Source organism: Pelophylax lessonae, assembly GCF_965119305.1.
Source record: "Pelophylax lessonae genome assembly, chromosome: 3".
Taxonomy (NCBI): Eukaryota; Metazoa; Chordata; class Amphibia; order Anura; family Ranidae; genus Pelophylax; species Pelophylax lessonae.
Genome location: NC_138770.1, coordinates 622,851,268 through 622,877,238, shown reverse-complemented (window position 1 = coordinate 622,877,238; position 25,971 = coordinate 622,851,268). Strand labels below are relative to the sequence as shown.

The following is a 25,971-nucleotide window of genomic DNA, read 5'->3' as shown; positions in this document are numbered from 1 at the left end:
TTACAATGGCTTTAAGGCCCCGTTCACATAGGGGCGATCCGACTTGGGGGGGGGCGACCTCCGAGGTCGCGGTGCGAGCAGCGCGCCGCGACCTCGGAGCCGCCGCCACGGACTTCATAACATTGAAGTCTATGGCGGTCGCCTCCGGGTCGCCCCAAAGAAGCTCCGGACCCTTTTTTTAAGTCGGAGCGACTTGTGTCACCCCTATTAGAACGGGTCCGCAGCTTCCCTATGGAAGGCGACCTACGGCGACCTGTGAGGCGACCAGGTCGCCTCACAGGTCGCGTTAGTGTGAACGGGGACTTAGAAGTATAGTATTATATTGTTTTACATCTACAGATTTAATATGGTTTGAATTTTGGATGTTTCCTGTGAATTAATTTGAGCTGTGGGTGGCCCTGTCGACACCACCTGCTTGAGAAATTGAAGGAGCTAGGCAGAAAAAGTCATCCAAAAAGTGACTGCAACCAATAGGCTGCAGTAACTGTTTGGGTATTCTGACAGCCACAGGTACTGCATACAGTAGCTGGCAGTTTCATCCATCCATCATGCTGATCCGAGAGCGCTGATCGGAAGCCGCCCAATGTCTTCTAGGCTTTACACAAGCCAGACACAGCCTGCTGGGAGAACGCTAAACATTGTGGAAGACTGCACTGCTTGCTGATTTTATTCAATCAACAGTGGCACTTGTGACTGCCTAAATGCAGTGGCACTGCTAAACAATGACTGCATCTGATAGAATGCATTAACCATTCAGCAGCAGAGCCAACCACCGCACAGAATTTCATCCTGTTTAACAGGAATTGGATGAAATTTGAGCAGTCTATGTCCAACCTATCAAAGACTCTATTGCTTTGAATGAATCCTAGTGGTAGACATGCAATGAGTGAAAGGAGCAGTGAAGCATAGTCATTGTGCTGTAATATTTCGTAGCTAGCAGAATAAATATAAATATATATATTTATATTAGAGTTGCACGATTCTGGAAAAAATGAGAATCACAATTTTTTTTGCTTAGAATAAAGATTACGATTCTCGGCGGAACATCATCTTTGACATCATACAAAAAAGTTGGGCTAACTCAACTGTTTCGTTTTTTTTAAAATTCATTTAAATGTATTTTTTCCCAATAAACTGCGTTTGAAAGACTTCTGGGCAAGTTCAGTGTGACATAAAAGATCACAACGATCGCCATTTTATTCTCTAGGGTCTCTGCTAAAAAAAATGTATATATACATATATAATGTTAGGGGGTTCTAAGCTATTTTCTAGCAGCAAACACTGATTTTACCTTGGAAGCAACAAGTGTCAGAAAAAGGTTTTGTCTTTAAGGCCTCTTTTACACTGTAGAGTCTGTCGGCGGACTCTGTTTTTCTCAGAGGGGGATTGATCCACCGATCCCCTACTGAGCAGGCGGATGGCAGCTCTGTCTCCGCGCTGTGTGCGGAGACAGAGCCGTCAAGTCCCTGCTGTTCTCTATGGGGAAATCGGATGAGAACGGACCGTCTGTCCATTCACATCTGATCCGATCCGCTGGACGGATGGAAAATAGGGTTTCCATCTGTCCAGATTTGACGGATCGGATGTCAGCAGACATGTCTCCGCTGACATCCGACGCCCCATAGAGATGCATAGGGCATCCGTTCAGATCCGCCAAAAAAACGGACAAGCGGATCTGAACGAGGTCCGCCTGTGTGAAAGGGGCCTTAGAGGTTAAACTGTCCTCACTTACAGACAGAAGTTCATTCCTTTGATCTAAAAGAACGAAAAGATACATTGTAACGCATTGTGTTTATAGCAACCTTAACTGAGGCTTTTTTTTTTTGACAGCTGTGAGTGAGCAGAGAACAACTCTGTAAGAATAGAGGACATGACGGTTTAAGATTGTTAGGAAAGGGGAGGGGTGTTAAATTGAGATTGCGATTTTTTAACGAATAATCATGCAGCTCTAATATACAGTATCTCACAAAAGTGAGTACACCCCTCACATGTTTGTAGATATTTTATTATATTTCAATATTTTGTGTGGCTAACATTATTTTTCAGCACTGCCTTAACCCTCTTGGGCATGGAGTTTACCAGAGCTTCACAGGTTACCACTGGAGTCCTCTTCCACTCCTCCATGATATCATAGGGCTGGTGGATGTTGGAGACCTTGCGCTCCTCCACCATTTGAGGATGCCCCACAGATGCTCAATAGGGTTTAGGTCTGGAGACATGCTTGGCCAGTTCATAACCTTTACCCCCAGCTTCTTTAGCAAGGCAGTGGTCATCTTGGTGGTGCGTTTGGGGTCGTTATCATGTTTGAATACTGCCCTGTGGCCCAGTCTCCAAAGGGAGGGGATCATACTATGCTTCAGTGTGTCACAGTACATGTTGGCATTCATGGTTCCCTCAACGAATTGTAGCTCCCCAGTGCCAGCCCCAGACCATGACACTCCCACCACCATACTTGACTGTAGGCAAGACACACTTGCACTTTGTACCGCTCACCTGGTTGCTGCCACACATGCTTGACTCCATCTGAACCAAATACGTTTATCTTGGTCTCATCAGACCAAAGGACATTGTTCCAGTAATGCATGTTCTTAGTCTGCTTGTCTTTCTTGTGCATCATCTTTAGAAGAGGCTTCCGTCTGGGAGGACAGCCATGCAGACCAATTTGATGCAGTGTGTGGCATATGGTCTGAGCATTGACAGGCTGACCCCCCCTCCCCCACCCTTCAACCTCTGCAGCAATGCTGGCAGCACTCCTATGTCTATTTCCCAAAGACAAATTCTGGATATGACGCTGAGCATGTGCACTCAACTTCCTTGGTTGACCATGGCGAGGTCTGTTCTGAGTGGAACCTATCCGGTAAAACCACTGTATGAAAAAGCAGGATAGGAGTGGAACCTATCCTGTTAAAACGCTGTATGGACTTGGCCACTGTGCTGCAGCTCAGTTTCAGGGTCTTGGCAATCTTCCTATAGCCTAGGCCAGCGATGGCGTACCTTGGCACTCCAGATGTTTTGGAACTACATTTCCCTTGATTCTCAACTACACTGCAGAATGGATGGGCATCATGGGAAATGTAGTTCCAAAACATCTCGAGTGCCAAGGTTTACCATCACTGGCCTAGGCCATCTTTATGTAGAGCAACAATTCTTTTTTTCAAATCCTCAGAGAGTTCTTTGCCATGAGGTGCCATGTTGAACTTTCAGTGACCAGTATGAGAGAGTGAGAGCGATAACACCAAATTTAACACACCCTCTCCCCATTTACACCTGAGACCTTGTAACACTAACGAGTCACATGACACCTGGGAGGGAAAATGGCTAATTGAGCCCAATTTGGACATATTCACTTAGGGGTTTACTCACTTTTGTTGCCAGCGGTTTAGACATTAATGGCTGTGTGTTGAATTATTTAAAGGGGACATCAAATTTACACTGTTATACAAGCTGTACACTCACTACTTTACATGGTAACAAAGTGTCATTTCTTCAGTGTTGTCACATGTATGTGACATACCCAGGCAGAATTTATGATTTCTTGGCCATTTTTCCGAGAATATGAATGATAACCCAAAAACTTTTCTTTCACTCATGGTTAGTGTCTGGCTGAAGCCATTTATTATCAATCAACTGTGTTTACTCTTTTTAAATCATAATGACAACAGAAACTACCCAAATGACCCTGGTCAAAAGTTTACATACCCTGGTGATTTTGCCCTGATAACATGCACACAAGTTGACACAAAGGGGTTTGAAGGGCTATTAAAGGTAACCATCCTCACCTGTGATCTGTCTGCTTGTATTTAGTGTGTGTGTATAAAAGGTCAATGAGTTTCTGGACTCCTGACAGACCCTTGCATCTTTCATCCAGTGCTGCACTGATGTTTCTGGATTCTGAGTCATGGGGAAAGCAAAAGAATTGTCAAAGGATCTGCGGGAAAAGGTAGTTGAACTTTATAAAACAGGAAAGGGATATAAAAAGATATCCAAGGAATTAAGAATGCCAATCAGCAGTGTTCTAACTCTAATCAAGAAGTGGAAAATGAGGGGTTCTGTTGAAACCAATCCACGGTCAGGTAGAACAACTACAATTTCAGCCATAACTGCCAGGAAAATTGTTTGGGATGTAAAGAAAAACCCACAAATAACTTCAGGGGAAGTACAGGACTCTCTGAAAACATGTGGTGTGGCTGTTTCAAGATGCAAAATAAGGAGGCACTTGAAGAAAGATGAGCTGCATGGTCGAGTCTCCAGAAGAAAGCCATTACTATGCAAATGCCACAAAGTATCCTGCTTACAATACGCCAAACAGCACAAAGACAAGCCTCAACGCTTCTGGCACAAAGCCATTTGGAGCGATGAGACCAAAATTTAGCTTTTTAGCCACAACCATGAACGCTACATTTGGAGAGGAGTCAACAAGACCTATGATGAAAGGTACACCATTCCTACTGTGAAACGGTCGCTGATGTTTTGGGGAATTATGAGCTACAAAGGCACAGGAAATTTGGTCAGAATTGATGGCAAGATGAATGCAGTATGTTATCAAAAAATATTGGAGGAAAATTTGCATTCATCAGCCCTGAAGCTGCGCATGGTATGTACTTATACATTCCAACATGACAATGATCCTAAACACAAGGCCAAGTCAACCTGTCATTGGCTACATCAGAATAAAGTGAAGGTTCTGTAGTGGCCACCTCAGTCTCCTGACCTCAATATCATTCAGCCACTCTGGGGAGATCTCAAACGTGCAGTTCAATTTGTCAGGAAGAATGGGCGGCTTTACTATCTGAGAAGATAAAGAGCCTCATTCACAAATACCACAAAAGACTTCAAGCTGTCATTGATGTTAAAGGGGGCAATACACGGAATTATGAACTGTGCTATGTAAACTGTTGATCAGGGTCATTTGGGTAGTTTCTGTTGTCATTATGATTTAAAAAGCGTAAACACAGTTGAATGATCATAAATGGCTTCAGCCAAACACTAACCATGAGTGAAAGAAAATTTTTGTGTTATCATTCATATTCTCTGAAAAATGGCCAATAAATCATAAATTCTGCCAGGCTATGTAAACTTAAGCCCCGTACACACGTACCGATTGTCGGCCGTAAATATTCGGTCGCCGACCGATCGGCCGATTGTAGGCTTGTTAGTATGATGCTTCCGACAGCCGACAGCGCATTTTCGGCCGAACAGAATCTGTCCTGCAGACTTTAAAATATTTGTTGGCCGTCACCAGAACGGCCGATTGTTCGCCAGTCAGTACAGATTTCGGCCGACAGACAGCAGATTAGCAAGACTGGGCATGCTCAGAAAAGAAAAAAGACAAGGAAAGTTAACCATCACATGACATCACTTCTGCAGTCGGCTGTTGTTGGCCGACAAAATTCGTGTGCAGTCTTTTGCAGTTTTCAACAGACACGACAGCCCTGGACAAAAGTCGGCCGATCGTTCGGCCGACGATCAGTACGTGTGTACGGGGCTTTATGAGCACAACTGTATGTGTATGTATGTATATATATGTATGTATATATATATATATATATATATATATATATATATATGTATGTATGTGTGTATATATATATACAGTAAAACCTTGGATTGCGAGCATAATTAATTCCAGGAAACATGCTTGTAATCCAAAGCACTGTTATAATAAAATGAATTTCCCCATAAGAAATAATGGAAACTCAGTTGATTCTTTCCACAACCATTTATTCTTAAGTCTTTAGATTTATAGTCCATATAAAAAGATTATAGCAATGTGATAGGCTGTGTATCCATAAAATATCCATCCACAAATGGCGCCTCCACAAGGGGATTAGAAGCAAAATCCAGCAGGAGCTAGAGTATAAAAGAGAAGAGAGGCGCCTCTAAGTGTAGCAATATGTTTACATTTAATGAAGGTTCAACATTTAGCAACTCACATGGTTGATGATTAAAAGATGCACATCTAAGAATGCAGGCATCCGGGGTAAAGCATCCTCCTCACTGCCGGCTCTCACCGCCATCAGTCTCCAGTCGTGACCGGGAAGACTACCCTGCAGTAGAGCGATCTGAAAGCGAGGCTTAAAGGGCTCATGGGGCGCAGCTGAAAGGGATGACATTGATGGCGGTGCGGAAGATGATCTATGTGGACAGCAGCTTTACTCTGGATGCCTGCATACTTAGATGTGCCTGTTTTAATCATCAATCATATGAGTTGCTAAATGATGAACCTTCATTAAATGTAACCATATTGCTACACTTAGAGGCGCCTCTCTTCTCTATTATACTCAGTTGTGACATGACGCTACTTGTATATCAAGACATCGCTTGTTTATCAAGTCAAAATTTATTAAAAAAAATTAGCTTGTCTTGCAAATTGCTCTTAAACCAGGTTACTCTCAATCCAAGGTTTTGTGTGTGTGTGTCATATATATATATTTATATATATATATATATATGTATATATATATATATATATGTGTGTGTATATATATATATATATATATATACATACACACTGATGATCAGCCAAAACATTATGACCACCCACCTATTATTGAGTATGGCCCCCTTTTGATGAATCAACCTTGACCCAATGAGGCATGGATACCAAAGTAACATCCACAAGAATGGCAGGACCAAAGGATTACCAGCAGAACATTGCCCAAAGCATCACACTGCCTCTGCCGACTTGCCTTCTTTTACCGCATCCTGGTGCCATCTCGTACCCAGGTAAGTGACGCACACGCACCCGGCCATCCACATGATGTAAAAGAAACCTTGATTCATCAGACTAGGACACCTTCTTTTATTGCTCCGTAGTCCAGTTCTGATGTTCATGTGACCATTGTAGAAGCTTTTGGCTGTGGACATGGGTCATCATGGGCTTCCCAGCCCCATACACAACAAACTGTGATGCCCATTTTTTTTTTCTGCTTTTACCACATCAACTACATGGACAACATGTTCACTTGTTGCCTAATATATCCCACCAATTTTCAGATGCCAATGTAACCCTATTCCCTTTACCTGTCAGTGGTCATAATGTTATGGCTGATCGACGTATGTATGTGTATATATATATATATATATATATTAAACCCTTTTTAATCAGATTATAGCATCAAGTCAATTAAACTCCTGGGATATTGATCTGGTCCGTTGAGTAGCATAGGGGGTTATTAATCAGTTTAACCTGCTTTGGTGTTAATGAAATTAACAACAGGTGCACTAGATGGGCAACAATGAGATGACCTCCAAAACAGGAATGGTTCTACAGGTGAAGGCCACTGACATTTTTTTTCCTACTAATCTTTTCTGACTGTTTTTCATTAGTTCTGCATTTGGCTAGGGCCAGTGTCACTACTGGTAGCATGAGGCGATACCTGGACCCTATAGAGGTTACACAAGCAGTCCAACTACTCCAGGATGGCACATCACTACATGCCATGGCCAGCATTTTTGCAGTATCTCCCAGCACAGTCTCAAGAGCATGAAGGAGATTCCAGGAGACAGGCAGTTACTCTAGGAGATCTGGACAGAGCTGTAGAAGGTCCTTAACCCATCAGCAGGACCAGTATTTGCTCCTTTGTGCAAGGAGGAACAGGATGAGCACTGCCAGAGCCCTACAAAATGACCTCCAGCAGGCCACTGTTGTGAATGTCTCTGACCAAACAATCAGAAACAGACTTCACGAGGGTTCCCTGAGGGCCCAACATCCTCTAGTGGGCCCTGTGCTCACTGCCTGGCACTGTGGAGCTGGATTGGCATTCATCATTAAATTGACAGGTCCACCACAGGTGCCCTGTGCTTTTCACAGATTAGAGCAGGTTCACCCTGAGCACATGTGACAGACATGACGGTCTGGAGAAGCCATGGAGAACATTATGCTGCTCGTAACATCGTTCAGCATGACTGGTTTGGTGGTGGGTCAGTAATGGTCTGGGGAGGCATATCCATGGAGGGACGCACAGACCTCTACAGGATAGACAATGGCACCCTGACTGCCATTGTCTATCAGGATGAAATCCTTGCACCCATTGTTGGACCCTATGCTGGTGCTGGGTTTCTGGGTTCCTCCTGGTGCGTGACAATGTCTGGCCTCATGTGACAAGAATATGCAGCCAGTACCTGGACGATGAAGAAATTGATACCATTGAATGCCCCGCCCCCGCTCACCTGACCTAAATCCAATAGAACACCTCTGGCACATTATGTTTCGGTCCATCTGACACCGCCAGGTTGCACCTCACTCTGTTCAGGAGCTCAGTGATCCTCTGGTCCAGATCTGGGAGAAAATACCCCAGGACATCATCTGTCGCCTCATTAAGAGCATGCCTCAACATTGTCAGGCATGCATATAAGCATGTGGGGGTCATACAAACTACTGAGTACCATTTTGAGTTGCTGCATTGAGATTTCAGCAAAATGGGACTAATCTGCTGCATCATTTTTTTCACTTGGATTTCCGGGTTATCTTTGAATTCAGCCCTCTGTAGGTTGATCGTTTTAATTTCCATCAAACGATGTGGCATCCTTTTATTCCTAACACATTACCCAGTCCATATCAGTATAGATCTCCAGCATGATATTTTTCCCCATTAAGATCTGATGGGCTTTCAATGTGTTCCTTACATTTTTTGCAGCAGTGTGTGTATATATATATATATATATACGCCTGCTGTCGGCTAAAATCAGGTCACAGGAGTGCAGGACTAAGTGCACTCCTGTGACCCTCAAGAGAGGAGAAGTAGGGCCAAAATAGCTTTGGCCCTACTTCTTTTTAAGTAAGCCAGTGAAGTACAGAAGAGATCCTGACAACCAAAGGAGTTAAAACAAGTTCACTACTGTGATGAGCTTGTGTTTTTTTAATTTGTGGCTGGTCTGGCACATGTGGAAGTGATGAAGGTGGCTACAAAGCTGCCCATTTACACCAACAAACCAGAAGAGTACCCCTACCACTGTGACCATGCCTTGATTGTCAGCTCCTGTCCCTGGTGAGATTGGTTCAATCTCCTTCTATCACAGGAGACTCTTTATAATGGTTTGCAATGATAAAGAAAAGTAAATACTACTGAATACCAGCGCACACACCTCTCCTTAAGATATAATGCTGCTTATTATAAAAATGTAAGATTGGAGATTTAGATTTTTATAAACGCCTATTCCTTACTGCTTCACTTCAAAAAGGTCCATTCTACAGTTTATTTTCACCAGGAGAGACGAGGTTAACAGTTCTCCTCGTGTTTTGTATGTATCAGAGTGCTGCAAGTTGAAGGTGCTTCTCTTAAAGACTATTGTTAACTAAACATTATTGCCAAACAGATGGGAAGCGCTCACTAGCCTGATGTTTTCAGGCCTAATTATATTATCACCGGTCCTGCACGGCTCAGTTGAAGAGGTGTATCCAGGGGCCAATTTATAATCATTTAGGCAACACCTGTTTGGGAAAAACTGACAGTCAAAGGGCACATTTAAAAAAAATCACATATGTTCTTGTATTTATTACTTGAATGTGGATGTTATCCAGCTGCAGGGAAACCAGGGAGTGTGAAATGTGCCTGCGAGATTGCTGTGCCCGGGAAAGGGTCTGATTAAGGTGGAAATGTCAGATGCATCTTCTTTGGTTTAGTATGTATGCCGTCAGAGACAGAACGTAAAAGCTTATTGTCTCAGGAGCTGATGGTAAAGAATTAGCACAGACAGATTTCCTTTACTGGACCAGTAAAAATCAAATGCAAGGTGCTCTCATCATGAAAATGCTGCTTATAGCTTTCACATAAATGGCAAATCAACATAAAATATTGCAATATAATGATTGTGCATAAGAAAAAAAAAACAATATATGTACAAAAAATCAATTACTGTCCTAATCTCAAAGCAATATTTAAAAATACCTTTGAAACCACGTTAAAATGTGAAATTGAACAACTGATGATTAACGAAGCTCAGTGCAAATTTCATAAAGTGAAGTGTTGATCCAAACCATGATCTATTCTGTCACTGAAGGATTTTGCATCTGCAATACTAATGGGACTTTGTTTATGGACTTTTCCCTAGATAGCAAGTAATTGTGCTGCAAGTTTGAAAATGACTTGCTAAGCTATTGCTAGACTTGCCAGGCTTCACAAGTTTGTTGCACAATCACAGCAAGTCTGCATTGCATGACTCCATTTCAACTTTCTTTGCACACATTCTGCAAGTCTGCTGCAAGTTTTGGTTCAAATATGTTGTGCAATAGTCATCCCACCACAGGGGTCACTGTGGCTGAATTTTCATGATGTAGACTTGCAGAGCTCTTGCTGTAGACTCACCACTGCAACTTTGTTCTTGCTAGGGACTTGCCACACAAACTTGCTCCAAATTGGAAAGGTGTCAACTGGAACTTGTGCTTTAAGTGCTCTACAAGTGTACAACTTGCCAGTAAAAATGTGCAGCAAGTTAACAAGACTTACAATTCAACACTGCCACACATTTGTGGCAAGTTATCCTTGCTATCTGGGTTTTTTATATTGTTTTGCACTATATAGGTTTGATACTTTGAGTGCTGCACTTTCATTTGTTTATATACTGTATATTTCACAGGGTTTGTATTGTCACTTTACATAGTTACATAGTTTGTGAGGTTGAAAAAAGGTATCAGTCCATCCAGTTCAACCTATGATGTGTGTTAGTACATTGTATACCCCTGTATGTTGTGGTCTTTAAGGTGCCCATCTGATAGTTTTTTGAAACTATCGATGCTCCCTGCTGATACGACTGCTTGTGGAAGAGAATTCCACATCCTTACTGCTCTGACAGTGAAGAACCCCTTACGTATTTTAAGGTTAAACCGTTTTTCCTCTAGTTTTAGTGAGTGACCACTTGTCTTATTGTTTTCCATTTCTCTAAAAAGTTTGTTTCTTATGCTAGGGTCCTCACCAGTACAGTATTTGTACATTGATATCATATCCCCCCTCAAGCGTCTCTTCTCCAGAGAAAATAAGTTCAATGCTTGTAGTCTTTCCTCATAGCTGATGTTCTCCATTCCCCTAATTATTTTTGTTGCACTTTGAGTGCGAACTGCCACAGCGAATGCGTGGCGTAACCAAAGGCAAAAACATTTTAGAATGGAAGACCTTTTTTTTGGGCGGTGACTTTTTTTTTGGCCAGGCAGTGTATAACAGGCAATTCATTTTTTTAATGGTAGGGTAAAATTTTCCCTAGTCATTCAGAGATGGGCTTTATAGTTATTCGTATTTACTATAAAGGACAAGTCCAGCCTGCTAAATGTTTTATCAGCCTTTTTTGTTAACATCAGTTTAGTCTCTGGTTTATATAAGCTTCCGATGCTACTTTTTTATTCGTCATATTGACAAGGCTCAAGCTGTATACAGACTTTCGCAATCTAGCAGTTCACCTACTGTATCTAAGGAATTGGTGTGCTTGTGCCTATAGCAAGCAGGGTGAGGCACCCTATAGACATCCCTGGTGCCCTTGTCACTGAAAGGGGGGGGGGGGGGTTGGGCAGTTAATGAGTAGGGGGTTTTTTTGGTGTCTCAAGCCAAAATTTGGGACTTTGTGGGCAATTAATAAATTAAATTCAAGAAGTAAAATAATTTGGATTTATTCCATTATATATACATAACATACATATCAATGATGTGATCATTGGTGTTTGGGTATAGGCCCAATGTGATAAGATTGAAAGAAGAAAGATTCTAGTGAATCTGTGACATGTGTGGTAAATTGTGACATAAATCGGAATATAATCTCTGTGTTTCCTGTAGAATTTCCAGGAAAAAGGTGATTCACAGAGTTCATCTGTATTCTGACGCGTTTCGGCTGTTTATAGCCTTTTTCAAAGAATTTTTGTCACCCAGCTGTAATGTATAAACAATAACTTTTCCGTTATTGCAGATATACATATAATTAGAGTTTCAAAAATAAGTAAAAGAAAAATAGGGTATTGTACATACATAGTTTTACTTTGTTTCAGCAAGAAAACTTTTTCTCTGTATCCTCAACAACTGCAACAAGGAACCGTGGTGTACCTTGGTCTGGAAAGATATATATTGTATATGTGGGTTTAGGTTATATTTTGTCTTCACACCGTGTAATTGCATTTGTTCATTTACTCACAAATTTGGTATATACGTCCATATAAGGGTAACCCAATGGTTTGCAGCACTATCATAGGTAGTTCATTCTGGAAGGATTATATATATATTTGATTAGGATGCTTCTTGCATCCAATTTTATAACATAACTTGTATCAATCATGTAGGATAGCTTGTAAGGGTTTTAATGCCCATTGTGACTTACTTTTGCCAAGTAAAAGACAGGGGAAGGTGTTTTTCAGCGCCACAGGCAGGATGTAGCTCTTTTCATATATACCTTTGTAGAAGAGTAATATGGATGGTTTCAGTGCTTTTACATAGATAGGTGTGTTCTGCAGTATTTATTGGTGACTTCTGGTAAATTTTGTATGGATCAGTAAGATCCATATAACTTACGTTTGTTAGGTGTTGAAGATAGGAGGGGGTGTAGATGTTCTTCTTCCAGCGCTGCAGGTCCGTATCCGTCCTGTTCCCTCGCCTGGAGGGAAGTGAGGAGAGACATCGGCTCCCTGGCCTTTTAAAGCCGTTTGCGCATGCGCAGATAGCGCTGCACGTACTTCGGCTTTGTTCGTCAGTGACGTGGTATCCCTATACTGCGCAGGCGCCTGGGTGATGCGCGCGCAGTATGGGCCAGTCTGACTTACGGCCGCCGACACGGAGAGAGAGACTCGGAATCGTCTGACCGCGGTCAGATGGGGAGATGTCAGTTAACCCTTACCGGTCTCCTTGTCAGCCCCTGTCTGGTAGAGCAGGGGCTTACCGTGCCGGGAGCAGATCCGAGGATGGAGATGTTTTTGCTATTTCGAAACAAAGTGTACATTAAGGAAAATAAAGGCAATACTTGTTGCAAATCATATGGTTATATATATATATATATATATATATATATATATACATAGAGGAAATTAGCAGTTTTAACAGCAGTAATAATATGAGAGTTACCCACAGTATTTACAATGAGGGATGTTATTGGTGTGCCCAATAGTCAGGCATATCAGGGATGTTTTCTCGGGGTTTTTTTTTTGGGGCTTTGGTTTAGTTTTTTCTTTTTCCTTCTTGTTGGAGAATCCTAAATGGTCCTTTAGTTACTTTTTTGGAGGTTGTTGGGTCAAGTTATTTGGGATGGATGGGATATCTCATTGTTAATTTATTTGTTTTGAATGGTTATTTCATTCTGTTTTTTCATTTTCATTTTGTACCTTCTGGGGCCAGAAGGTGACCATATATAGGTATTAATCTGTTTTTCCTGAGGCGAAACCCTCAAGGAACGGTCTGAAACTTTCAGTTTCATTTAAACCTGGATAATTTGTTGCATTGAGACGCCTAATCCATCTCATTTCCATCTGCAAAAGTTTCTTGTTCCAGTCGCCTCCTCGTTGTGGTATGTGCATCCTTTCTAGGGCGATGAATGACACTTTAGGCATCTTATTTTTGTGGGTGTATTTGACGTGTCTGCCCAGGGGTAGGTGGAAGTTACAAATTTCCATACTGTGGATGTGCTTATTAATTCTTTTTCCCATTTCCTGTTTTGTTTTACCCACATAAAACGATCCGCACTCGCACCTCATGAGGTACACAACTCCCCTCGTCTTGCAGTTTGCGAAATGACGGGGTTTGAATTTCTCTCCATTTGGGAGGAAAAACTGCTAATTTCCTCTATGTGTATATATATATATATATATATATATATATATATATTACCATATGATTTGCAACAAGTATTGCCTTTATTTTCCTTAATGTACACTTTGTTTCGAAATAGCAAAAACATCTCCATCCTCGGATCTGCTCCCGGCACGGTAAGCCCCTGCTCTACCAGACAGGGGCTGACAAGGAGACCGGTAAGGGTTAACTGACATCTCCCCATCTGACCGCGGTCAGACGATTCCGAGTCTCTCTCTCCGTGTCGGCGGCCATAAGTCAGACTGGCCCATACTGCGCGCGCATCACCCAGGCGCCTGCGCAGTATGGGGATACCACGTCACTGACGAACAAAGCCGAAGTACGTGCAGCGCTATCTGCGCATGCGCGAACGGCTTTAAAAGGCCGGGGAGCCGATGTCTCTCCTCACTTCCCTCCAGGCGAGGGAACAGGACGGACACGGACCTGCAGCGCTGGAAGAAGAACATCTACACCCCCTCCTATCTTCAACACCTAACAAACGTAAGTTATATGGATCTTACTGATCCATACAAAATTTACCAGAAGTCACCAATAAATACTGCAGAACACACCTATCTATGTAAAAGCACTGAAACCATCCATATTACTCTTCTACAAAGGTATATATGAAAAGAGCTACATCCTGCCTGTGGCGCTGAAAAACACCTTCCCCTGTCTTTTACTTGGCAAAAGTAAGTCACAATGGGCATTAAAACCCTTACAAGCTATCCTACATGATTGATACAAGTTATGTTATAAAATTGGATGCAAGAAGCATCCTAATCAAATATATATATAATCCTTCCAGAATGAACTACCTATGATAGTGCTGCAAACCATTGGGTTACCCTTATATGGACGTATATACCAAATTTGTGAGTAAATGAACAAATGCAATTACACGGTGTGAAGACAAAATATAACCTAAACCCACATATACAATATATATCTTTCCAGACCAAGGTACACCACGGTTCCTTGTTGCAGTTGTTGAGGATACAGAGAAAAAGTTTTCTTGCTGAAACAAAGTAAAACTATGTATGTACAATACCCTATTTTTCTTTTACTTATTTTTGAAACTCTAATTATATGTATATCTGCAATAACGGAAATGTTATTGTTTATACATTACAGCTGGGTGACAAAAATTCTTTGAAAAAGGCTATAAACAGCCGAAATGCGTCAGAATACAGATGAACTCTGTGAACCACCTTTTTCCTGGAAATTCTACAGGAAACACAGAGATTATATTCCGATTTATGTCACAATTTACCACACATGTCACAGATTCACTAGAATCTTTCTTCTTTCAATCTTATCACATTGGGCCTATACCCAAACACCAATGATCACATCATTGATATGTATGTTATGTATATATAATGGAATAAATCCAAATTATTTTACTTCTTGAATTTAATTTTTTAATTGCCCACAAAGTCCCAAATTTTGGCTTGAGACACTAAAAAAACCCCCTACTCTTCAGATACAAGGGACGGAGGCAAAAACCTACTCCTACTACCCCAAGATCAAAAACCCCCACCCCCTCGTTGGGCAGTTAATGATAGCCATGGCTGGGAAGAGTTCAAACCAGGGGATCAACTGGTCTCCCTTTAATATAATCAGAAAAAAATAAAAAGAACAATGTCAGGGCTCATGTACACTGCAGCTCAAAGAAGCTGTTCCTACAGGCTTTTGAGCTCTAATTTTTTTTTTCTGCATGGAAACTCCCCTCCGCCTGTAAATTTCTGCATGGAAATTTACAGGCATATGCTCTTATAGGCAGAAAAACCCCCCACCAAACTTGCGTTTTTGAGAGGAGCTTTCAAACAGAAAAGATGCCCAAGTGCCCAAAAAGCTCAAAGAAGCTTGACGGTGCACAAAAAAAGATAAAATGAGCTGAGGGGAGGGTTTGTAAAAAAATAAAAATGCTTATGCTCAAAGAAGCTTGAAAAAGCTCAATAAAAACGTGCAAAAAAGAACAAAAAAACACAAGCTTTTGGCAAATAAATAAAAGCTCAAAGGCCTGTAAAAGCAGCCTTTTTTTTTTTTTGCAGTGTGCATGACCCCTATACATGTGAAAAAAATACACTTCGATAACAAGCACTGCAATAATAGCTTAAAATATGTGAAAATTAAAGATACACTACGATTTCCCTTCTAGAGGCTGTTTATACCATTGTCTTGTAGTAACTCATGGTAAGCCACGCATATTATTGCGCTGCATGGTAAGCACAGAACAGTGCATCGTGCACCACACATTCACATTTAAAAAAAAAACTTTACAAAATTCACTGTCGCTACAGCATACTTTAGTGCACATACCATGATGATTCTTTCTAATGATTTTTATTGAGTTTTCCAAGAAAAATTGACACAACCAACCAAGAAAAACCAGTGTGGTTACATTCTCGAACATTCCCATTATAACTAGTCAGAATTAGGGATTGGAAATCTGCTCACAAGAATTTAGCATAGTCTGCGTGTCTCCACAGTCACGATGTGTAAGTCAGTCTTGCATCAATTGACTACAAAGGTAATTTGCTGTCACCCTACAAAATACGATATTTGTTGAAAAAAATAGGGGTTAGATTTTTCCTGCAGTGAGGCCCATTCAATATTGAATGAACTGCCGTAAAGCAATTTTCCATAAAGCACAATATGGTGCACTATGGTGTAAATGGGTGCTTTGTAATTTTTCCAGCATGCTAGAAAATTGCGACTTAAAGATGGTTTTTAGATATTTTTACATAGTTTCATTGGTCCAGCTTGGACCAGTGTAACTATCCATTGACCATGGCTGATCCCCCTGGAAGCCGAAAAGCCTTGTAGGCACCGCTACTACCGTGATCTCCATTAGCTTCCGGGTCCCGTGCCTAGCAGCTGCCTTGCTTCTTGTTGAATATAGGAGGTCACTCACTTGGCAGGACACCCTTCAGAGAACACTTTTCATTTTAATTAGTGCAAAGCATTCTCTGATTGGACGTAGTGGAGATTATGACGTCATTGCCACCTCACCCCACCAGGTCATTGTACTGGGATAAAAATGGAACCTGCCAACTAAACGTTCCAAATAATTCTTAGGGATATCTTAACACAGATTTATAGGGAGGTAGGTGTCATTGGCACCCATTCTACAGTCTCCCTAGGCTAGCTCATAAATGGCTGTTAGGAATCAGTAGGATCCATAAACCTCTATTAGTATACCAAGGATAGCCCTATATGATCAGAAAACCTTCCTCTGTATATCTTTCCACCATTTTTGATAGGCTTCCTAAATTTTTGTCTTTATCTATAAGCAGAAAACTTTGTTTTTTGGCCCGAATTATTCTACTTTTTTTTAACATTTACTTACAATAAGTCTCAAGCTTGCAGAAGTTTGGTCACATGATTATTCTTTGGAAACAGGACAGTGATAGATTGGAGTGGATAATTTGGAGACCTGACTCTTCAGGCTCCAGACAGTCTAATGAAATCATCCTTCTTGCCATAGCCGGCCCTGGGCATATGCCCCTTTTTCCCATTTAATATGTTGGCTGTGTTTGATCCGGTTCTTCCTGGCTGATTTTAGAATCCTGACCGTTCCCGATCTATATCGTTCAAACAGACTGTGCAGAAGGTTATATGGCAAAGATATGCATTGTGGAGTTTTTGCCTTGCGTCTGTTCCCTTATAATAAAATCTCGCCCTTCTGTTTTGTTAACAAATGAGTATTCAGCGGCTCAGCCCAGCGTTTTCCCAGCGCGAAGCATTTGCATCCCTAGCAGGATTTTGTTGTCTGTGAAAGTCACCAGTCTTACTGGGCAGCGTGGTTGGAGCGCTTGTAATTAGTCTGCAGATTGCATGCTCCTTCAGACTGAAGATGACCCTTCTGGATACCCGCACAAGATAACAGCTGGCATATTCCCCAGTGGCCCGTTTGTCCTTTGGTTTGTAACCAGCAGAGTCGGAGCTCCATCCCAAGATCCACAGCAGGACAGCCGTGGCCTCCAACGCTGGACAGCAGACGAGACACTAATAAATGTGATTACAAAATGTGGGATCAGTATCAAGAAATCCTCTGTGCTAATCCAGCAAATTACATCCTCCGCAATGTCAAGATTTAAAGATACATAGCCTCTTTTGCTTCTAGAATGCTTAGCTGTGGCTTGAGTCATCTGTTCTTACTCGCATAGAATAGCACCGTGTAAACAGCAGAGAATTCCATAAAGTAGCCAGACAAATTAAAAGCGTGCCAAATGGTAGCCGTATGCAAGCTGTGATATGCTTTGAAAAAAAAGTGAAAAATATACATAAGATGTTATCCACGATGCCAGCAAAAGTTTGTTCTTTAAAGTTTAACTGTACAATTCGTATACTTATATATGTATATCCCAAACCTTTCTATTCTTTCTTTTTATAGTTTTGTATAGATCAGGGAAGGGTTAAAACCCCTTCATTTTTTTTTTTTTTTTTTTTTAAGGAAAGATTTTCCTTTACTTCCTGCCCTAATGACACAACAAGAAGTGGAGAAAAGCAATGGCAATTCACCTCATAGACAGCTGTCATTAGTACAAAGGTCTTTCTAGGAAACGATAGCGTTCCCTTTTTGTTCTAGTGACAACTGTAAACATTTCAATTTCCCATTACTTTATGTTTCAGTTACAGTAGTCAGGAGGTGAAACAGAGAATGTAAATTTACCCAGCAGGGTCACACAGCAATAAAAACTTGACAAAGCTTCCAATCCTTTCCTTGCTCTCTCCAAAGTAAAAACAAAAATAAAAAATTAAAAAGTTTTGGCTTTAGGTATACAGATATACTTTGAAGCAGACCTGGCACTTTAACAAATCACCCACTGTAAGTAGGTGTAAAACATACCTCTAAACAAAAAAGTTAGGCTATAAGTATATAGGTTTATACTTGCCTCACCATGTTTTAACCCTCCGTGGGACTTAGCAAAGGATGACATCACACACCTTACAGCTAGATCCCAAGGAAAACAGAGCAGCCAAAATCTTGCAATGGACTGGAGTGTCTTCTCATAAAATTTTGGGAAGAGTGGTGACACCATGCCTAGCAATGCAGAAGGGAGGTGAGGTAAGTACATTTCAAACGTAGTTTCTCTGTCGCTCATTGACAGACGTAGTCCTCCTTGATTAATATCAACTCGGGTTATACTGCCCTCTACAGGAGTAGGACTAGACAGGAAAGAAAACGTTCTGGCCACACCTTAGGGGCAGTCCCAGAGGGTATATCCTCTCTCTCTCTGCTACAGCAAATCAGTTTTTTTCTGTCTAGTTAGGAGTAAGGACCTAAGTTCCTTGCTGGGATCTTCGGTCCTGGCAAGATTTTTTAGAAATACTTTTTAAGGCAGCTTTTCTTCTCCAGTGTTCCTGTGAGATCTTCAAGCAAGTACACTGAAACTGGGCGACGGGCTGGATGTTGAGATCCAGTGGTCACCCCAGTTCAGCCTACGAGCGCGTGCAGGCCATAGCTCCACGCTGGGTCGGCCGCGACATAGTCCCACTGGACAGGGACTGACCCTGCGAGTTAAACGTCTCGCCTGGATGCCAATGACCAGTTGCAAACTGAGTCACGGCGTCCGTATTGGTCGACAGCCCCCCCACCCCGGTGGAGAGGGGTTCTGTCAGGAGTTGGCGCCCGCCTGGTTCCGGTATGGTGAGTAGAATGTTCCCCATCTCCCCCTGTCGGGTTTGTTGGTGGACGCGGGCCCCTCTCTGGGATGGTCGGACACTCAGTTTCTGGGCCCCCCCCTCTATCCTATAACAGGTCACAGATCCCACAATTTGAGTGTGATTTTGTGAATAAGAAACCAGGAGGCTTGTTTTGGGAGCTGACTATCTAAAGTCACTATATGACTGTAAGGGTGACTAAAGTCAGTGGCAGACTACTAAAAGGCATTACTATTGAGGTATAGAGGTATCCTACCTGTCATAGTGTGTATACAGGCCGATGCCTATGCCTGAGTTACTGCATCCGCAGGTCGCCATCCCTCCAGAAAGCCGGTCACTTCCACAGGCCGTACAGCTTCCCGCAGGCCGCACAGGCCGAGCGCACACTCCTGCAGGCCGCACAGGCCGAGGACACCTCCCGCTGGCCGCACAGCCGCAGGCCGCACAGGCCGAGTGCACACCTCCCGCAGGCCGCTGCTAGCTTGCAAGCCGCTGCTATCCTACACAGGCCGCCGCCATTTTCCTGCAGATCGCACGAGGCCGCCATATTGGCGTAGCCTCGTGTCTCTAGCATGGGGGCGGCCAAGTTTGAAGGTGACCAAACACCTTGAGGAGCTATGGGGAGGCGCCGGAAGGCGTGTAAAGGGGTGGAGCCGCCTCTTTTTACCCGGGAAAGCAAGCCAAAGACTTCCTGTCTGTAACAGACAGTGCTGGAACAGGTTGTATTAAAACTTCTGAGCATCAAGTGGTGAGCCTTGGGGTCTCTTTGTAGGGGTCCAAAAGCAGGTAACACTGAGGGGCGCTGCTGCGCTGGGGGACTAAAGAAAAAAAAAAAAAGTTTTATTTTTTTTATTGCAATTATTTTTTTTCTGGCAAGTGTCTGGTATAATCATGGACCCTGCCACACATGTATCCCCACCTGATCCCCTCGAGGTGGCCGCAGGACCCTCCAGTTCAGAGTATTGATGCATTATCAGCAGTTTTGGAGTCTTTGGTATCCCGGGTGGAGAGGGCCTGTCAGGGACGGGGGTCAAGAAAGCGACCCCCGCCACCCCTATTTCATCTGATACTTCAGAGTCAGATTCTGAGATGGTCATTGCAGCTGCAGGTCCCTCTGCAGGAGCTGTTGTCTCAGGTAATGCTCCCTCAGATAGTGAGGACGGTTCTACCTCCGCCATAGCACAAGAAGAAGCATTGGTGGACGCACTAGTTGTGTCTGTCCGGGAAACCTTGAGACTTGAGGTTACACCGGCAGAGGTAACCGAGATGGAAATTCCCTTTGGTACTAGTAAACCTACTAAGATGGCGAAGGTTTTTCCCTTACCCAAATGTTTTGGTAATAAAATTAAAGAGGAATGGGATCATCCGAAACAAATCCTTACTATTTCCAAACGCATTGCTAGACGCTATCCGTTTGAGGAATCCCTCATTAAAAAATGGACGGTACCACCAGTGGTGGATCCACCGATTTCCAGACTAAATAAAGCCACTGTTATCCCGTTGGAGGACGCTCCGTCCTTTAAGGATCCGGTGGATCGAAAGGTGGAAGCGGAATCCCGCACTGTTTTTTCCCTGATAGGGTCAACCTTTAGACCAGTGGTTGCCATTGGTTTAGTTTCACAAACATTGACAGAATGGGCAAAATTGTTGCGCCATGACTTAAAGGGGAGAAGTATTCCCCAGGCAGCGTCTGATTTGATGGAGCAAATTATACAGGGATTACAGTTCGTCTGTGACGCAGCCCTGGATGCCACTCCCTTGTTAGCGCATGCATCGATGTCAGCAGTAGTCCTCAGACGTGTGCTGTGGTTAAAGTGTTGGTCGGCGGATCAAGGTTCCAAGAAAGCTTTGGCTAATCTCCCTTTTCAGGGGGATCGCCTATTTGGGGCCACCCTAGATGAGATCATAAAGGATGTCACTGGGTGCAAGAGCACTTTTTTGCCACAGACTGCTAAAGCTAAAGGACTTCGTAACAGGCGAGGACCTTTCTTTTCCGCTCAAGAGATTTGTTCGCTCCGCTGGGGCGAGCGTGAAGGGCAAAGCCCCTTCAGGAGGTTTCAAGAGGCGCTGGTCGGGTAAACAAAATGCCGACTCAGCCAAACCTGAAGATAAGGCTAATACAGCCTGAAGGTGCGCCCCCACCCAGCTCAGGGGTGGGGGGACGTCTTCACCGGTGTTCAGATCCAGGGCTTTCCTGAATCCCGGACTAAGGGGTTCAGGAGATCATACGATCAGGATACAAGATCGAGTGTCGATCACTTCTACCGGTGCGATTCTTCCCTTCCAACATTCATATGCTACAGGGAGCGGTAGTTCCCGTTCCTTGAGCAGAACGTTTTCTTTATCGTTTCCAAAGATCATTCCCAGTTCCCTCCAGGAATCGGATCCGGTTGAGCGAGCGGACCAAGGAGTCTCTGGTCCGGTGACTTCAGTCTCTAATGCTCAGCCAGGAGGAGTCATCACTTCCGATAGGAATTTAGTTTCTGATAAATGTGTGGGAACTGAGAGCGATCAGACTTTGTCTGATTGCCTGGACCAAGCAGCTCTAGGGCAGCCCGGTTCGGATCCAGTCAGACAATGTCATGGTGATGACTTAGGTCGATCACCAAGGATTTCACCACCTGTGTCTTCAGTAGGGCATCAGATGGATCTGTTGGCATTTCGGCTCAACAGGAAGGCGCGGAGGTTGGTAACTCGCACCCGCGATCCGCTAGCGGAAGCAGCAGACGCGCTGAACGTCCCGTAGGGGCAGTATCAGCTACTATATGTCTTCCTCCCTCTCAAGTTACTGCCAAGATTTCTCCACAGGATAGAGGTGGAGGGAACTCCAGTTATCCTAGAAATTCCGGGCTGGCCTCGTCAAGCCGGGTACGCCGACTTGGACAGGCTAGTCGCAGACGCTCCTTGGAGACTTCTTCTCAGGGAGGATCTGCGGTCTCAAGGACCGATCTTCCATCGTGCTTTACAGTCGCTGGTTTTAACGGCCTGGCCATTGAGACCCAGGTACTGAAAGGACAGGGGATTGTCAGCTTCAGTTATTCCTACTCTAATTAAAGCAAGGAAAGCGACTTCTAGCAAAGTCTATTATCGCACATGGAAGACTTATATTGCGTGGTGTGAATCTTTGGGATTTCCCCCACGTACCTATTTGGTGACCAGAATTTTGGCTTTTCTGCAAAAGGGGGTTGAGCAGAAACTATCCTTGAGCACCATCAAGGGTCAGGTTTCAGCGTTAGCAATCTTCTTTCAGAAGCTGCTGGCTACTCATTCCTTGGTGCGGAATTTCATCCAGGGGGTGCGGCACTTGGCTCCGTCAGTGCGCGCGTCCTTACCTCCCTGGGATCTTAATTTGGTTTTGTCGGTTCTGCAGAAACCTCCCTTTGAAAATATCAGGGAGATTCCCTTGCTTACATTATCCCAGAAGGTGGCCTTCTTGGTGGCTATCACTTCTGCACGCAGGGTGTCAGAACTGGCTGCATTATCATGCCATTCTCCATATCTAGTGGTTCATAGGGATAAGGTAGTTCTTCATCCGAAGCCATCCTTTCTTCCTAAGGTGGTTTCAGATTTTCATCTGAATGAAGATATTGTGCTACCTTCCTTGTGTCCTCAGCCCAATCATCCTCGGGAATGTGCGTTGCATTCCTTGGATGTAGTTCGGGCAATCAGGGTATACCTGAAGACTACGGAATCGTTCCGTGAAACGGATTCACTTTTTGTGATCACGGATGGCCCCAGAAAGGGGTTGCCTGCATCTGCCGCGACTATCTCCAAATGGATTAGACAGACGGTGGTACAGGCTTATTCTATTAAGGGTCGGAATCCTCCGTTCCCTGTTAAGGCGCACTCCACTCGAGCGCTCAGTACCTCCTGGGCCTACCGCCATCAGGCGTCAGTGGTCCAGGTTTGCAAGGCGGCTACCTGGTCATCGGTGCATACCTTTTACAAAATTTTATAAAGTTGATGTGATGGCATCGTCGAAATTTCAGTTGAGTCTCATCTTGTGATTGATGAGCCTTTAAAACTTCTAGTTGGCACCGGTTGGGCCTTCTAGATTGGATTTTGATTTCCATTATCCCACCCCTCATTTGTGGCACTGCTTTGGGACGTCCCGAGTTGATATTAATCAAGGACTACGTCTGTCAATGAGCGACAGAGAAAAATTGATTTTTGTAAGATCTTACCGTAAAATCCTTTTCTCTTAAGCTCATTGACAGACGTAGTACCCGCCCCTCTGTTTTTTGAGTTGGGTTAAATTCTCTAAACACTGCTTTGTGACATAACTGATTTGCTGTAGCAGAGAGAGAGAGGATATACCCTCTGGGACTGCCCCTAAGGTGTGGCCAGAACGTTTTCTTTCCTGTCTAGTCCTACTCCTGTAGAGGGCAGTATAACCCGAGTTGATATTAATCAAGGAGGACTACGTCTGTCAATGAGCTTAAGAGAAAAGGATTTTACGGTAAGATCTTACAAAAATCCATTTTTTTTTAACAGGAAAAACAGCAGCTACAGGTACTCATTCACATAACTTCAGGTGCCTCACACTGAAAGGGTGGCAGCATGGAAAGAGCCCATCATGCCTCAGTATGCACTCATAGACAAGAAATAATCCAACCACTGCACACGAACAGCGTAGGTGTAAGACAAATGAAAGCGGCTTCAGCCTGACTCCGACCTGGCCAGACCCCCCCAGTCACATTTCACCCTGCCCAGAGGGCTTAGTCATGGACTAGACATGACTAAGCCCTGTGGATGGTGCAAAATGCATCATGTGAGGGGCCTGACCTGGTCAGGGCCATGCTGAAGTTGTTTTCCTTTGTCTTACACCTGGGCTGTTCTGGTGTGTAGCGTTTGGATTATTTCTTTTTTTTTTTAAGGTACATTTTACACCCAATAACAGTAGGTGATTTGTAAAGAGGGAGGGGACCCAGGTATTTTGAGCGTACCCTGCATTGTACTGCAAGGTCTACTTTAATAAACGGGAAGTGTCCATAGAGGAGAGATGAATAATGAGACCGGACACCGATCATCTGTACTCACCTATGTACACACCCATCTCTCCTTCCCCCAGCACAGCTCCCCCCACTGCTCTCTGCACAATCCTCCCATTCTCTCTCACCATCCAGACTACAAACACCGATATTCATCGCATCCTTCTATAGGTGGGTTGAACGGAAGAGGTGGGAGGAGTCAAGAGAGGACTAGACTCGAAATCACATGACCAAAGATGTGGGAGAAGTAAACAATTGAGGGGAGAAATTGTCTTCCCATTGTTGTGTAATTGGAATTGTGTGATGACTGGAAAAGGGGCGGAGAACAAACTGTCCAATCATCGACTTGGACTCTTCCCACTCATCAACTAATCAACTGGCCGAAAGGAGAGGGGACTGCCATCACCATAACAACCGAGAACAGCAACTTCCTCCACCAATCCTGACTTCCCCACCTGAAGAACCGACAGGTACACTGACTTACTGCCCTCCGACCACCTACAGACCAACCTACCTACCGCCTACCCCCCACTGACCGAGGAAACCGAAAAGGCACACCGTCTGATTTACTGTCCCCCTTCAGTAGGCCCAGGATGTGAGAGCCAATGTCAGGCACTCAGGACATACAGAGACCAAGGTTTCTGTGATCCCAGTCCCCAGACCACTTCTGGGCATGACACAAAGTCCAGTCTCCAGAGAAACATCACAGATATCAGGTGATCTAAAGCGGGACAGTGTCACCTGAGATACAGGCTGTTTTGATATTTTCTACTGTTTTGTAAAACTGGCCAATCCTTGCTCCACTGTGCAAAATGCTTATAGCACACTTTACTGGACATATAGTGCCAAAATGGGGAAGATACACATTGACGTTAATGATACATGCAAGCTTTGTCACCTGCAAAGTTTTTCTTGCATTAAATATACTCTTCCATTCTGTCTAGGTCCTGCTGGTTTTGGATACAAGGACTCAAGAGACCTTTATTTTAAAAGTAAGTACTAATATATCTGGAATATTGTTGCCACGTTTTGTTTACATTCCTGTCTTATTATCCTACAACCTGCCAGCTAATTCCAAGAAGTCAAAGGTTCCATCTTCTGAAAAGTAGGAAACGTAAAAGCATTACCCACTTTAACCATTCGTTATGCTGCAAGGTCCTTAACCTCCCTGGCGGTAATCCCGAGCGTGACTCGGGTGGATTTTTTAGTCCAGGATCGGTATCCCCGAGTCACGCTCGGGGTGGATCTGCAGAGAGCGCAGCGGTGTCTCTTACCTTTTCCTGGCGATCCAGCAATGATCTCTCATTGCTGTGACCGCCAGCCGAGATCCCCGCCGCTCGTCCGTCCTCCGTCGGTGTGATGACTTCCTAGTTCCGTTCCCTGCAGCAGCAATGCTGCATGGGAGCGGAACTAGGGAGGGAAATTCAAACTTACGTTGCACAAAACACAAACACATAACACATTTTATGTATATATGTATATATGTATATATACAGTGGGTACGGAAAGTATTCAGACCCCCTTAAATTTTTCACTCTTTGTTATATTGCAGC

General features: G+C 43.6%; 1 protein-coding gene across 1 annotated transcript in view; it reads left to right on the top strand.

Annotated features, from left to right (window-relative positions):
* The window catches only part of RPS6KC1 (ribosomal protein S6 kinase C1), a 297,897-nt gene that overhangs the window by 187,353 nt on the left and 84,573 nt on the right, over positions 1–25,971 (top strand). The window contains exon 10 of the mRNA XM_082251364.1: positions 25,363–25,410. Coding sequence (XP_082107490.1) covers positions 25,363–25,410 — 48 coding nt within the window. The remainder of the gene's footprint in view (positions 1–25,362; positions 25,411–25,971) is intronic.